Source organism: Artibeus jamaicensis, unplaced genomic scaffold (genome assembly GCF_021234435.1).
Source record: "Artibeus jamaicensis isolate MK-2021 breed Jamaican fruit bat unplaced genomic scaffold, CSHL_Jam_final scaffold_916, whole genome shotgun sequence".
Lineage (NCBI taxonomy): Eukaryota > Metazoa > Chordata > Mammalia > Chiroptera > Phyllostomidae > Artibeus > Artibeus jamaicensis.
The window spans coordinates 13,442,546-13,459,009 of NW_026522059.1; the positions used below are offsets into that span (position 1 = coordinate 13,442,546).

The 16,464-nt window shown below is 41.8% G+C and overlaps 1 protein-coding gene across 3 annotated transcripts in view; it reads left to right on the forward strand.

Moving 5' to 3' along the window:
- The window catches only part of TAF2 (TATA-box binding protein associated factor 2), a 60,531-nt gene extending 47,936 nt beyond the window's left edge, over window positions 1-12,595 (forward strand). For all 3 annotated transcript variants that reach the window (XM_053661053.1, XM_053661054.1, XM_053661055.1), the window contains 2 exons: window positions 1,758-1,880; window positions 11,179-12,595. In XM_053661053.1, coding sequence (XP_053517028.1) covers window positions 1,758-1,880; window positions 11,179-11,441 — 386 coding nt within the window. In that variant the 3' untranslated portion in view covers window positions 11,442-12,595. The remainder of the gene's footprint in view (window positions 1-1,757; window positions 1,881-11,178) is intronic.
- Window positions 12,596-16,464: the final 3,869 nt, after the last annotated feature.

The window sequence follows — 16,464 nt, forward strand, 5'->3', positions numbered from 1 at the left end:
ATCAACATTTTTTAATTTTCAGGAATAAAGCTTAGATATAATTTGCATTAAGTTGTGAAATACAATTTTTTGAAAATCTGTGACCTGCCACCCAGCGTGACGTCTGTGTTTACTCCGTGACGCCGCTGTTCCGCTTTGCATCTTCCCCGTGTCTGGTCACTTGCCTTAGCACCACAAGTAAATGCTGTCTTGATTTTAGTTTCCTTTTTTTAATCATTCTGCTTCTTTTCTATTTTCGTTTTTTTAAAGATTTTACTTATTTATTTTTAGGGAGAGGGGAAGGGAGGGACAAAGAGAGGGAGAGAAACATCAATGTGTGGTTGCCTCTCATGCATCCCCCACTGGGAACCTGGCCTGCAACTCAGGCACGTGCCCTGACTGGGAACCGAACTGGTGACCCTTTGGTTCTCAGTCCAGCATTTAATCCACTAAGCTACACCAGCCAAGGCTCTGCTGCTTTTTTAATAGTTTGCCGCACAGATGTATGTTTGCTCACAGTTTTTGAGTTTTTTGAAAATGGTATGGCATTCGATACTGCATGGTTTTTTCACACAACATTATGCTTCTGAAATTAATTTGTATTGATACATAAGGTGTAATTCATTAATTTTCTTTTATCATTTTTTGTATGTCATAGTTTTATTGTCATAAATGCAATAACCTAAAAAATTAATTACTATAAAATAATTTATGTTTATTTTATATATTTTAAATTATGACTTTTTTTCCTGGGTACTGTTTCTGATTCTTTTTATTGGAAAATCCTATGCATAACCCATGCTGGTTGTCTTTTATAATATTTACATTTGAATGAGTTTTTTTTCTAGCATATTACCTTTTGGCAAAGGTCCTGGTATCCACCTTGGTCGTCATGTTTGTTTGGTCTTCTGTTTAGCTTCGGTTATGAGACCTAGACCTTTTTCACTCTCTAGTAACCTAGGGTGAGCTACTGGAATTTGAGAACTGACTGCTGGTCGGATATGAGCCTGAGACACATTTGAAAACTGACAGGTCATGAGTTTCTTGGCTTTTATACTTGTAAGAGATCATCACAATTATTTATCTCTTGTATCCATTTTACAGATAAGTAAATGTATGCAGAAAGATGGCAAATGACTTGCCCTAAAGGACACATCTAGTAATAGCCAACTCAGGGCTAGACCGAAATCCTAAAACTTTTCCATGTGATTAATGAAAGAATTGAGACACAAAGAGATAAATGTTTTACCTGGCATATGTATCTTATTTGCTGATAATTTGGAATCAGAACCTGGGTCTCCTCCTACCTTCTACAGTGCCGTTCATATTATACCATTTAAACATTTTCTATTTTAAATACCTTCTGTAACCCCTAAATTATTTTATCTATATATTGAGTAAATATTATAATGGAATTTATTAGTAAATTGGGGGGGGTAGCTAGCAATCTTAACTATATGCAAAGTTCTATCTCTATATAAAGAAATGGGACATGGTTTCTGCCCCAGGATATAGAATCCATTTCATGTGGTCAGCAGGCCAGTCAGACTTACTGTCTTTCTTGAATGTGTGTTGTTCTCAGACTTAAATATGTAGAAACCCTGACAGAGTTAAAGCAAATGGTATCTTCAGCAGTACAAACAGCACTCTTTTTATTATTAGAATTTTACTGTTGAACTGCTTCTGGTTTAAAGGTTAGCTTATAAAAATCTATCAGGCTTTTTTTTTTTCCTTATGGGAAACAATTTTATCTATCTTCTCCTTCTTTGCTGTTTCAGGGCTCTCTAAGTACCGGCCAGCTTGCTCTCGGCCTGCGCTGATGCCCCAGCCCTCACCGGCCAGTGACTGCCCGCCCGCCGCCAAACCCCCGTGGGGCGTGGAGCTCGCGCGGAAGGGAGCAGGTGAAGTGGTGGTGCTGGGTCCTCTTTCGCTCAAGAGCAAATCTATAAACGTCACAGAATTTCTTTCTTTCTCTCTTTTTTTTACGTTCGATGTTACATTAGTTTCAGGTATACAAAAAATGTATTAACTTAAAAATACATTAAAATATAGACCTGAGGACTTGTTTTTCTTGCAACATATTGACTTTAAAGTATCTAACATAAGGACTATTTTAAATTAGACTTTTTCACTATTTCAAAAGTAATATACTCCTACTTTGTAGAACTTGGAAATAACCAAAAGTAGAAGGGAAGGGGGAAAATCATCTCATGTCAGTAAAAAGATATCCATTATGTTACATTTTGCTCTTCCCTCGTAGTGCTTTTATAGGAATATTAAGTATGAAAATGTCAGCTTCTGTAACAATCATTAAGTCTGTCCCTGTCCTTTAATAAAATACAAATACCAACCACTTACTTACCCTCCTTTCCCCTGAACATTTCACAGTTGGTTCAATCATGGCAGGTTGATGCTGTCCCTAGAAAACTAATGTGTTTTTTTACTTTTAAATTATTTCACATTGTTCAGACTTGTTTATGAAGGTGATTCAGTGGAGATCTGTTTATTACCCATTCTACCATTTTACATTGTCTTCCGCTTACGCTGTTCTTCTGTTGTTTGAAAAGAGATTATAATCCAAATGAAGAGTGAACGGTGGTGTGGATGAAACGATCCAGTCTTCAAGTTTTGGAGGGACAGGGAGTGAAAAACAAGATACATAAGCAAAATCACTTTTAATGAATAGTTTTTCCAAAAGTCATTCATCTAGCTTTAAAATTTCAGTGGATGGGTTTTGCTTATATAAACCACATTTGTATGATATAAACAGCAGAGTAACTGTTTGTTGATTTGAGGAGCTTAGGGAACCAACTGTGATTAAGAGGAGACTTCAGACAAAATCAACATCCCAGAATATTTTGGTACTGCGACCCCAGACCGCTGGGTGCTTACATCTCTCGGTGTGCTTTGTGCATTTGTTGTGGTAGGTTCACAAAGTGGATTTCAGAAGGAAGTCAGCTGGAGACTTGAGCACTTACTTTGACAAGTGAATTTTGACATTTTTTTAACCATTGCTGATTTTGTATCCTCTGGGGTATTGAGGGGTTTCTTTTGTTTGTTTTGTTTTGGTGTAATTTTGCTTTATTGTCATTATACTTACTAAAATGTTACTAGACGCGAACAGTTTTTTACATTTTAAAAATTATAAAATTTAGGGTGTTTCACACCTCTTGATACATACAGCTTGAGAGTGATATTCTGCCTGCTCTTTACGCCTTTAAAAGAAATAAATACTGACTGAATTTCAACAGGCAAATAAATAAATTCCTGTTGCAGAAAGTCATCTGAACTTGCGTTTGGTTTATCTCGGTGATAGGGCACACTAACCTGTATAGCTGCACACTGTAACACCTTCCTGTACCCAACGATGTGCTTTTGTATTGTGCCCTGTTTCTTTAAAAATATATTTCTTACTTTTTGGGGAATCTCTTTACGGTCTTACAGATCTCCTGGCATCATACGGGGAGACTGGAGAGGAGAGAGCGGGGAGGTGGTGGGGGAATAGGAGAGCTTTACAATTTTAACTTGAGTTGCTATCAGTGGAGTGCCCTTTTACGTTAAGAGACAAAATGTATACCAGCATGTTATTTATAGACTGATCTATAAAACTTAAATTCTGAGTATATTCTTTATTATGCTTTTGTAATTTCTTTAAATGTGTTTATGCTGTTCAGTATCCTATAGCCACTGAGCAAGTCTTTAAATTCAACAGTGTTACTATCAGAATTTAGAAAACCTTCATTTTACAAGTGATAGTGTTCCAAAGGTTTGAATCTACATGTATGTGGGGGCCTACATGCCGTTGTCCTGTAGACACATTATTATATTTGATAGCTAACTTTCCCAAACCAGCCAACAAAAACCCTCTGACCTACAGCTAAAGAAGAGAAGCATGAAACCCAGCCACTGTGTATAATGATGCTTCTGAGAGAAGGGGCACTCTCAGCTCTGCTGTTGCTAATGGCAAGTGCAACTGTAACCTGACCCAAGCGAAGTGGGCAGTAAAAGAGGAACTTCCTCTCTTCCTGTCTCCCAGTGGGAGGGTCTTCTCCACAGGCTGAGGGCATGGGTTCACAAAAGAAACACAGAAAGAACTGAGGTCAGGGAAGCTGTGACTTCTCTTCAGCCTCTAGGGATCCTAGATTAAAATTCGCAAACGGGTTTTCTTGGCTTTACTCAGTTCATTCAACTGAGGCATCTTTTTTTGATCTTTAGAAGTCTTATAACATTTTTTTGCACTTGGCTAAAAATGGAGAGATTATACATAAAAATCCGGGTTTCCAGCTTCTCTTGAAAAAGAGTTGACAGGCCCTTTGAGATAGGGATGCGCTATTTTATTTCATTGATGCCGCTTGTTTGCACCTGCTCATCACTGTGCTCGCCTGTGCTGTCCCCTTAAGTACGAGGCTGTGAGTGCAGGCTCTGAGTGCGGGGCCCCGTTTCCTTTGTTGCTAAGCTAAGGGGAAGTCCAAGGTGGGTCCTTCAGAGCCAGCAGGCTGGGTGGAAACTGAGTACTGGAGGGAGCTGCAGATTGCACTGGGAGGGGTAGAACAAGCACGAGGGTTTAGGTCTGATAAAGAAGAGCTGGAAACTGTTCAGAGGAAAGTCATGGCTTGTAGTTCTTAACCTTTCTTCCAGTTCTCTCTTTTCTTGCACATGCTAGAATATTTTAGGCTGCAGATGATACATGTGTGGAAGGTGTGAGGCCAGCTAGGGTAAGAAAGGAAAAGTGGCAGAAATACTTTTTTTAATTACTTTACGCTATTTCTTTTCCCTCTCCCGAGGTAAGGAAGGGAATTTGGAGAAAGGCTTATGGTTCCCATGGGGATCGGTGAAGCCTACCTTGTCTGTCTCCTCTCCCACCGCTGCAGCCTGGTCTCTGCCCCAGCTGTTGCTGTGATGAAGCAGAGAGGAGTGACTGGGGGCAGAAGCCAAGGGGACTCCCTGGCAGTTTCTGTAGGGAAGGAAAGGAGACTTCCTGCAGCCGCCTGCTGGGGCTGCTGCAGGTGCAGTGCCTTCTTGGGTAAGTCAGCCAGGCGGTGCTCTGACGCATGAAAGTCTCTAGAACAAAAGCCAAAACGCTTGAGGGCCCCACAGTCCTTACTTTTGAAACTCTAATAGGGAAAACAGACTTTGCTTTTTTCCTTAAATTTTAATGACATAATTCTACGCTTTATTTTTTATAGTGATCTAAAGAATCCAAAGAACAAACTTTCCAATTCTTCTCATGGAAGCTGCAGGTTTTGTTAAACTTAAACTTACACCTAATGTGAATGAAATTCAGTAGGATTAACAGGGTCCTCACTATTTGATATCAGCAATTTCATCCACGGGCTGAAAACCTTCCGTATTAGGCTATTTGTTTTGTTTGTTCTGCATTTGTTAAAGCGACTGCAGCAAACTCTTACCCATAGTGTATTTTACTAGGTCTCTAGGAAAGATTCTGTGTTGGGTAGAACAAAACTGAACATGTGTTTTATTCTTTCTGTGTAACATGAAGTAGAAGAATTACAGTGTAAAATATGTGTGTGTATGTATTCGTACAACCTTTGTCTGATACATCTGCTATCCTACAATGGAGACATATATTTCAGGTCACTGAAAGGGATCTAATTAACTTAAAAATGAGTGGGCCTCAAGTTGCCAGGCTTCTTACAAGCCCCTGCAGTAACATGTGGAATTATGTGTGGTGTTTGTGTCAGGGATGGTGACATGTGCACGTTTCCCGCACTGGAGGTGACCTGCTTATGCTGGTGTGGGAGTGAACGTGTGTGTGTCCCCAGTCTGACCATTAATGCGCACGATTCCACACGGGAAGGAGGTCGCACTTTCTTACCACCTTGGAGTAGACCTGGTCAGAGTCAGGAAAGGTGGAGATTAAGAAGCAAAATGTATATTGTCTCTAATAAATGAAAACTGAAGAATAAAGATCAGAAAAGAGCCAAAGGTACGAGGTGGTAGTGACAGTAGCATTAGGTGTAGTCAGATGCACTGTTGTTACAGATACTAGTCTAGCGAATGTCAGAATATGCCTTTGTGCATTTGTGGGGTAAATTTCTGGAAATGAACTTTTTCAGTTAAAGAATATGGACATTTAACATTTTCAAGGATACAACCATATCACTTTAGCTTCTCCTTTTTAAAAAATGCTTTGTTATGGAAAACTGAAGTAGTCAGATGAGTATAATGAACCCCTAATCTATACCCTTACCTATTTCCACCCTTCTGAATTATTTTGAAACAAATTCCATGAGTCATCATTTTAAATAATTTAGTATGTGGGGAGGAGGTGGGGTAGAGGAGGAAGAGGGTATAAGGGGGATAAATGGTAATAGGGAAAAATACAATAAAAATAAATTATTAAAAAAATAATTTAGCCCTGGCTGGTATAGCTCAGTGGATTGAGCATAGGACTGCGAACCGGAGGATCGCAGTTCAATTCCCAGTCAGGGCACATGCCTGGGTTGCAGGCCAGTTCCCTGCAGGCCAGTTCCCAGCAGGGGATGCACTAGAGGCAAACATACATTGATGTTTCTCTCCCTCTCTCCTTCCCCTCTAAAGATAAATAAAATCTTTAAAAAAATAAATAAATAATTTAGTATGTATCTTTAAAAGATAAGGACTTCAAAAAGTCATAATCACAGTAATATACTTCTAAAAAATTGAGTTTTTTTGTGTCATTAAATTAGTCACTGTTTAAATTTTAATTGACTCATAAATACCATTATTTTTATTGTTAACAGTTCATTTGTTTAAATCAGTGTTCACATAAGGTCTACATATTGCAATTGGCTGATGCATCCTTTATGTCTTTTTAAATTTAAAGTTTTCAGTTGATCTCTTTATCTCTTTTTTCCCCTTTACAATACACCTGTTAAACCAGGTTTTTCATCCGTGGTTGTCTTTATTTTGCTAACTCTGTACCTCTGGTGTAATTAACGTGTTAGAGTCCTTGTATTTTCTGTAAATTTGTAGTAGTATCTAGGAGCTTAACGGTTTTATAGGTACTGGTATGTTCTTTAGTCTGGAAGCATATAATGTCTGGTTGATTTTTTTTATAAGGTTAGTTATTAAGATGTTCAAGGCTTAGATTTGTTAACTCTGAGGGTGGTAAGATGGTAATATTCTAATTTATCTTTCCTTTTTTATTTATAAAGTGGATTATTTTTATGAAGCTCAGTTCTCCATCTGTTATTTTCTACTGGTATACATCATATAGGAAAAAGAGAAAGGTTTGATTCTATTTACGTAATACTTTTCAAAATAATGTATTGTCTAACTAGCATCTTCCAGTATGGTCCATTACAGTTATTATCCTTATCATCATTCAAACTGTCCCAGCTTTGGACAGTGAGGACCTCTTGACTCTTGAGTCCATTAAGAAGACTTTGACCTTCTTGCTGTCATACCAGGTTGTTCAGACTCATCTTATAAGTTATCTACCCAGACCTGCAATCAGCCATTTGTTCTTAGGAGCCCTGGTTCCTAACACTTTCATCCTTGGATTTAGCTAATCCATTGACCTCATAATAAGACTTAAAACAAATCAAGAGAAATTTAAGATATATAATCAAGTAACATTTCTGAAGCGAAGTGTGAGGCCACTAGACGAGAACTTCGTACTGTTGAAGCAGTTCGCAGTCCTCCTTGGAAAAGAGCACACCCGCGTCCACTCAGTTGTCCACTTGGCAGTTGCCTCTGCAGGAAAGTGCCTTTTCCAACATCACCATCGGCTTTGCCGCAGTCCAGGTAGCTTGGCAGGTGTTCAGGATCGGATGATGAAACTCCCCTCAGTGCAGGAGGGGACCGCGGGCTCCTGGTGGTGCCGACAGCCGGCTGGAGGGCCGCCGCGTGCGTTGATCTGGCCTGTCTACGTGATGAGGTGGGCGCTGGGGAAGTTGGTTCGCGAGGTTTCCTGGCCTCCTGTCGCCTCCTTGCCACCTGGCTCTCTTCCCTCCGATACGGAACCGTTCGCTTACTTTTATAGAATTGTGACCATATTCATGTAATTTACAATCATACAGTGCAGTGATTTGCAACCTTTTTCATTTCATGGTACACATAAACTAATTATTGAAATTCTGGGGCACATCAAAAAATGTATTTTTTGCCAGTCTGACAAAAAAAATGGTTTAGTTTTGATTCATTAACATTGGGTGGCATGGATGGCTATTGTGTTGGCTGTTGTCATTTTTAATTTGACAATCTAAGGGAAAAGAGGTCAGTGCCCCTCATAAATAGTCAGGTATTACATGTTTTAAAAATTCTTGTGACGCACTGTTTGAAAATCACTGATGTAGTGGCATGTTTCATTGATACGCTATAAATCAGGTATCTCTCAAAGTTTTTCTTTTCTAAAAAAATATTTTATTTATTTATTTTTAGAGAGGAGAAGGGAAGGCGAAAGAGTGGGAGAGAAACATCAATGTGTGGTTGCCTCTCATGTGTCCCCTACCGGGGACCTGGCCTGCAACCTACGCATGTGCCCTGGCTGGGAATTGAACTGGCAACCCTTTGCTTCACAGGCCCATAAGTTTTTCTTAATTTGAAGAATATCTGGGTTCCAATTATTGCAAAAGATACAGACCCCCAAAGTTGCTTCTATATATAAATAATCTCTCTATTTACCTTTTTTCTTATAGTGTTAGTTTATAATTAGTTTAGTTTTATATTCCAAAAACTTAGGAATATAAAAAATGTAATTTTATGGTAGCAGGAACTTTGACTTGTTCACTTGCTCCAGCAGTTGGAACAGCACCTGACAAAAAAGGAAGTACAGTCGTCAGCACCATGTGGCTGATCCCTAACGGTTTCTGTGCTTTGTCACTGTGCCTTCCAAATAGGGACCTTCCATTGCATTTAGTTGCTCTAAGCTCACCTGACATTGTCTTTACAAAGAAACACAAGCTTTGGCAGGGGCGAGGAGTGTACGTGCTCGCGCACACGGGCAGACGGTTCAGAGCACAGGTTCTGGTGTCGGGCCCTGTGGTTTTGTAGCTCAGATCTGCCAGCACGACCTTGGGCAACTTACTTCATCTCTGCTTAATTTCCTCACCTATGTTATGTTGTAGGAATACGAAAGAACTGATGGGGGTTGCGTTTTGGGGGAAGGTTCCCCCCAAAGCATTTGATCTGAGTTTTGTATTATTAAAGAGTCTAAAATGTGTTTTCTGTTACCTTACTGTAGGTTAGCTTAAACATTACTTGTTAGACATTTTTGCCTCTGATTCCCTCCACCTTCTACCCCCAACTCATTGAGCCTTCCTTTTCTCCTATTTCACTCCGTGTTTGGTTTTTTTATTACTCAGACGTAGTTACTCAGTTTCTTCCGTCTTTGCTGGTTTGTAAGCTGCAGGAGGACGCAGGTCTGTCGAGTTCACTGTTTTCTCTGGTCACCACGTCCTTCCTGATACGCGTTAAATGAATGTGTGAGTCAGACGAGAAACCAGGGAAGGGCGTTCGAGGTGCAGGGAGCTGCACCTACAACACACAGTTACGAAGGGCCAGCCTGGAAGGCACAGGAAGGGACAGTGGCCAGCAGGGCCGGGAAGGTTAGTTCGGCACAGATTATAAATGGTCAGTAAAATTTGTGTTGAGAGTGGTTTTAGGAGATTTCTGTAGTGATGCATTTTTTTTTAAACCATGGTTTGGGCCTGGCTTAGATCAGAATTAGTGCTGAGAACTTACCTTTCAAAAAAGAAAAGAAGCTACTACGGTCCATTTTAGTGAAAAGCCTAGTTTTTTAGTTTGGACCAAACACATCTTTTCAGGAACTTCCACTGAAGTTCAAGGAGTTAGAACTCACTGAGTTTTCAAGCACATCGTGATGATCAGTTTTGTTTTGGGGAGGATCATTGTGCAGCGGGGTCTCCCCAACTGAGCACTTACTGAGGTTTCACCCCGAGAAGTCTTTGTTGTGGGGGCCGCCCTGTCCTGGGCCTCTACCCACAGGACGCCAGTAACACTCCCCCCAGCTGCCTCCCAGTTACGACAACCAGAGTGTCTCCAGGCATTGCCAAATAAACCCTTGGGGCAGCAGTGTCCCTGGCCGAGAACCACTGCTGTGCCGCTATGTCAGGTGTGCATTTGAGTATGAGATGCTGCTTCAGGCCGATAAACCCATTCACAGGAGACAAGTACTGCATAATCCGGATGAGGTGAGAGGGTCGGAATTAGTACACTTGCAGCCAGGATTGGGGAGAGGGCAGATTTAAGAGATACCTGTGAGAATCACCGAGATTCGGTAACCACCTAGGTCTAGGAACGAGCCTGAGGTGATTCCTAGGCTGGTTTCTGAGTTGGCTGCGTGTAAAACACTGACATTAACCGGGAATAATACACTAAGCGCTTCTTCTTAGGGGGTGGCCCACCGATTATCCAGCCTGGAGGGGAGCAAATCTTAGACACTGGAGTGTGAACACTATGGTTGTAGATACCTGGACTGATAGAACGTTAGAAATGGAAACTTTCAGACATTTGATCCTCTTTCTAGGTGAGATGGAGAAGAATAAAAATAACACGCTGAAGGTAATAGCAGAGCCTGTTCCAGAGCACTGGTCTCCTAACTCTCAGGCCTCGTTTTCAATGAGGCTGCTCGTACTTTGAGTGCAGAGTCTCTACAGCCCCCCTGAGTGTGCTGAACGTCCTTGCAGTTTACTCTGCCTGCTCCTAGAAAGTGTCCCAAGAACCTATAGAAGTTGGGATTTTTGTTGAGCTGTCCTTGTCAGTCACTTAGTGTGACACAGCCTGCGTGTGTAAGCGGTTCTCCAGGAGTCCCAGACAGTGCTGCCCTTTCCCCGCCCCAGTACTTTCCGGCACAGCTGTAGTGGAAGGAGCTGAGTTTCCGTCGACCAGGGCGGGGCTTACTCTGTAACATGCGTGTAATTGTTACCATCTCTGCGCAGTCAATGTGCAGAGATGACTTTAAAATAGTCAATGTGAGTTTTTAGAAAACGGTTTGGTAACACACTGGTGTGTGCCGTAACTTGTACAGGAGTTGGAATATTCCACTCCCCGGCTCCGATGCTGGAAACCCGTCTGTGCGTACTTGTGCGGGTGCTGCTTCTCCCGCTCCTGTTCATGCCCGTGGAGGCAGTGAACACTGGGGATCCTCCTTCCGGTACCGTCATCAGCTCCCTCCGACTTCTGTTTCACTTCCCTGTTGCCACAGGCGTTCACTAGGTGTTCTTCCTCTCGCAGGTAAAGAACAGTCCCCTTTGGAGATGAGCATCCATCCAGTGACAGCGGCCCCACTCTCGGTGTTCGCAAAGGAGCCCGCCTCCTCCAAGCACAGCGACCACCACCACCACCACCACCACGAGCACAAGAAGAAGAAGAAGAAGCACAAACATAAGCACAAGCACAAGCATAAGCACGAGAGCAAAGAAAAGGACAAGGAGCCTTTCACTTTCTCCAGCCCCGCCAGCGGCAGGTCTGTCCGCTCCCCCTCTCTCTCCGACTGAGCAGGGCATGAGGGGCCTTCCCCCAGTGTCCGAAAGACGGATATAACTAAAGCTTTGGCCTCTGTACAGCCTGATCAAAGGGAAAAAACCTGCCACCCACGGAAATTCAGAGTCCATTTGAATTCTAAGCCTCTGATTAACATTATTTATACAATTGGGTTGTGATAAGGAAAATGTGTCCATGTTCTGAATAAACTGTTACCCCATGTCCTCTTGAAAGCGTGCACAGCACACTTCCCCTTCCCCGCCCCCCCAGAGCGAACCTCTTTCCTTAACGCCCTCACGGCCAGCAGCAGGCCCCCTCGCATCGCCGTGTGCGTGTGCACTGCCAGCGTTGGTTATCTCTGAGGGCCTGTGACGGGTGTGACCGGGCCGAGTGTGAAAATGAAGTACTGCCCAGTCTCGTGAAGCCCGTTCCCAGTGACACATGACACTACTCGGAACTACTGAAGAGGACAGGAGCTTCTCCATAGGGGTCTGCTCGATGGCGTGTTTTTTGTGTGTTAACCACAGAATCCAAGCATCAGAATGTATAAACAAGACTACATGATATTTTGTTTTGCCCTAAAATACTGAAATTTTCAGAAGCAACTTTTTAAAAAAAATTTAATAACTTTTTTGATAATGCACTTGGCAGTTATGAAGTTGGGATTTAAGAGAATTATCAAATCCAGTTCTCAGGTTGCGATGCTTATGTTATTTTTTCATTAAATATAAGTGAATATGCCCATTTGTAGAATATGTTTGCTAAACATGAACAGTTCTCACACCCAACACATTCTAAAGTGATTTCTGTATAACACAAATTACGATGCCGTAAAATGGTGTTTACATACTGTTAATGAACTTGGACATAGGCAGTATGGCCCTCATGTGAACGTACCATAAGCATTTTAAAACATAAGAATGTTTCGGTTTTAAACATCAATAGTTTCTGTGTTTGTATGTCTTTTGTTTTATTTCTGAATTTACCATGTGCTTTATTGTTTGAAAATTTTTCATACGTGTTGTATGTTTATCATTTCCCTTATCATTAGGAAGTTTGGAAGATACTTCTTCCCAGAATAGATATTCCCAAGGGATCCAATAATGGCAGACTTTTAAAATACTTTTATTTGTATTTAACTTGTTTAATAAATAACTTTTTCAATGGATTATTCTGCCTTTGAGTCTTTTTATGCCTCCTGTTACCTTTCTTTGTGTGTACGTCGTAGGCCTGCCCACAAAATGTGTGGGGATAGGTGGGGTTTGAGCCCCCGGTCAGGCAGAACAGTCTCAGTCGGCAGAGAGAATGGGTTAAAGTTCCCCTGAAGAAACGGTGTTTTCCAGAGCATGGAAGAAAGCAAGGCCATGTTCAGGAATGACAAGTCTGCACGGCTGGCCAGGAGTGTAAGCAAAGTAAATGTGATCAGATGGGCCTAAATGGCAGCAATTTAGAAATTCCAATTAGCTGAGTGTTCACTAACTAAAATGACGTTCGGACAAATGGAATATCTTGTGTTTCAGAGTGCAGCAACACCATATATAGAATTCCCAACTTTGAAAACAGTAACGATCCCTTTCACAAGAATTCCTAGTGTTGTAGGACGACAGCGGCAAATAGCAGCCACCTGTGTAATTTGATGCTTGATACACCTTCTAGGTATTAAGCATCGCATGAAGAGCTATGTTATTTCTAAATTACATATTTGTATTTTGTTTCTCATGAGAAACATCTTCTATGGCGAGCTTTCAGTTGTTTAAGCTGATGGTTAGAAGACAATTCAGAAAATTATTCCTACTTCTGAAGTAGGGGATTGCACATTGCTGGTACACAGTTCTAGTGTAAGTCTCCCGAGTCTGGTCCGCCAGAGGCCGCCACCGGTGCCAGGTAACGCGCACCTTTCCAGAAGGAGTCTGTACAGTGTGCACATTACTCCTGACAGGTCATGCTTGGAGAAACTTGACTTTTGTCTGCTTTGTCCTTTATGGCTACCACAGTTTGTGTCATGTAACACCTTGTGTCATGTAAGACCTTTGTAACAAAGGTCTTCCTCACTGCGTGATTATAGAAGAATTCTCCCATTTTTTTCTTATTAGTTTTGAAGTTTTATGTGTTTGGCTTTTATGCTTTATTCAACTGGAATTCACCTGGAATTTATTTTGACAGATAGTAGGATGGAGGGATCCAAATTTTTATTTCTGTTCCAGAATGCTACCCAGTATTTCAAACATCTTTTTTCTCTAGTGATCAAGTGTGACTTACCAAATTTCCTAGTATATTTAGGTCCATTTCTGGGCTTTGTAGCTGGTTTCATGGGTCTGTGTACTCATCTGTCAGTACCACACTGTTCGGATTATTATAGCACTGGATACGGTAGAGCTAGCTTCGCCTCATTTCTTTTTCAAGTTTTTTGAGTTATTCTTGAGGGTTATTTTCTTCTTCTGGTTGACTCCATAATGAACACACAGTAATACTCATTGCTCTTGGTGTGCATTTCTGTGGGTTTGGACAAATGCTTGGACTTGCGTGTCCAGCCACCATAGTTACGTCACTCCAAAGTTTCCTCCCACTGCTCCCCTGCTGATCAATGTACCATTCTTATACCTTTGCCTTTTCATGGGTTTATTTTCCCACATAAATACTGGAGTCAGTCTTTCTACCTTCTCCTTGAAGTTGTTTTTGTAGTGGATATTGGTTGTGTATTAAATTGAGGGTTAATATAGCATTGGTATCTTGATATTATTCCTGTTAAGGATGTCAATATTACTATATTAACATAGTATTTCTTTTTAACTGCATTAGGATGGTTTATTTCTTTTGTTGTTTGGCTTTCTGTAAGTGTTTTTTTTTTCATTATAAGTTTGTGTATAATATCCTTTAAGCTGATTTTGTACTTAGCTGCTCCATTAATCAGTATTCTCTAGAGAAACAGAGACACACAGATACACGTTTGTTCCAGAGGATTGACTCCTTTGATTTTGGAGGCTGAAAAGATCCTATAAGGTGCTGCCTATGACCTAGAGACCCAGGAAGGCTCGTGTGGAGTCTGAAGGCCTGAGAGCAAGACAGGCCACAGTGCGGACTCCAATCTGCTTCCAAAGGCCTCCGCACGCAGACAGTGAGGGCGGCAGGAGATCGGTGTCCCACGTCTTTTCCAACCAGGAGGAGAGGGAATCAACCTTCCTCCACCCTTTTGTTCTGTTCAGGCCTTCAAGAGATGGCGTGGTGCCCACCCTCACTGGGGAGGGCCGTCAGCTTCATTCAGTCCCCCCAGTCCAGATGCTCATGTCTCCCTGAAACACCCTCATACACACCCAGAAGTAATGTTTCACCAGCACCCAGTCAAGCTGATATATAAAATTAACCATCACAGCTACATTACTATTACTATGTATTCCTCTTATACCCCGTCCCCACCCACAATGGCCACACTGTTGCCCATGTCCACTAGTCCTTTTTCCTTTTTGTTCACTCTCTACTCCCCAACCACTTCCCACCACCCATAGCTGTCAGCCTGCTGTCTCTGAGTTTGTCTCTGTTTTGTTGTTAGTTCAGTTTGTTCATTAGATTGAACTTCTGAGTCAGATCATACAGTGTTTGTCTTTCTCTGACTGGCTTATTTCACTTAGCAGAGTGTTCCTCAGCTCCATCCATGCTGTCACAAAGGGTAAAAGCTTACAGAATAGCCCAAATATAAACCCAAACCTTTACGGTCAATATCTGGTACAGGAAGCAAGTGCATACAATGGGCTAAAGGTAGTTGGGAAAATTGGACAGATATGTGCAGAAAAATGGAACTAGACCACCTTCTTATACCACACACAGGAATACATTCAAAATGGACTAAAGATTTAAATATTAGACACCAAATCATGAAAGTCCTAGAAGAAAACATTGACCATAAAATCTTGGACCTTGCTCACAGCAATATTTTATCAGATATGTCTCCTCAGGCAAGGAAACAAAAGGAAAAAGAGATGGGAGTATATCAAACTAAAAAGATTTTGCACAGCAAAGAACAGTCAACAAAAGAAAAAAGACAACCTGCTGAATGGGAGGATGTATTCGCCAATACACCTGATAAGGGCTGCATATCCAAAATTTAAGAAGAACTCCCGGCCAAGATGGAGGCGTAGGTGGAAACACTCTGCCTCCTCGCACAACCAAGTATAAAGACAACAAAGTTTTAGTAACAAAAACGCAACTAAAACACAGAAAATTGAACTATATGGAAGTCCGACAACAACAAACCTTTCAGCCAAACCGGTGAGAGGGGCGAAGTCAGCGACTGGTGGAGCGGAGTCATGCAGGAAAACTTGGCAGGGACCGACCCAGGTGCTGGCGGCAGTTGGTGGACCCCAGGCGTGGGGTTGCAGTGGGCAGACCCAGTGAGGGCGCAAGGCGGCAGGCTGACTGCGGTCACACATTTGCACACAGATAAACCAGCGAAGGAGCGAGCATTGAGACCGCGCCAGCCCCAGCGGCAGGAAGCAGCAGACAGACCGCCGTAGCCTCTCTCTGACCCCGCCCCCACATACAGCGTCACAAACCAGCGACCTGGGTGGCCCCGCCCTGGTGAACACTTAAGGCTCCGCTCCTCCTATGTAATGGGCATGAACAGACCAAAACATTATGGCTCAAGAACAACTCAGAAAAGCCCCAGAGCCAATAATTCTGAGCGACCAAGAAATAGCCAACCTATCAGATGCACAGCTCAAAACACTGGTGATCAGGATGCTCACAGAACTGGTTGATTTTAGTCACAAATTAGAGGGACATATGAAGGCTAAACTAATTGAAATGAATGGAAATGCACAGGAAACCAATAGTGATGGAAACTGGGACTCAAATCAAGGGAGTGGACCAGAAGGAAGAAAAAAATGACCAAACAGAAAAGGATGAAGAAACAAGAATTCAAAAAAAATGAGAAGAGGCTTAGGAACCTTCAGGACATCTTTAAACGTTCCAACATCCGAATTATAGGGGTACCAGAAGGGGAAGAGGAACAGCCATGAGTGGAAAACTTATTTGAACAAATAA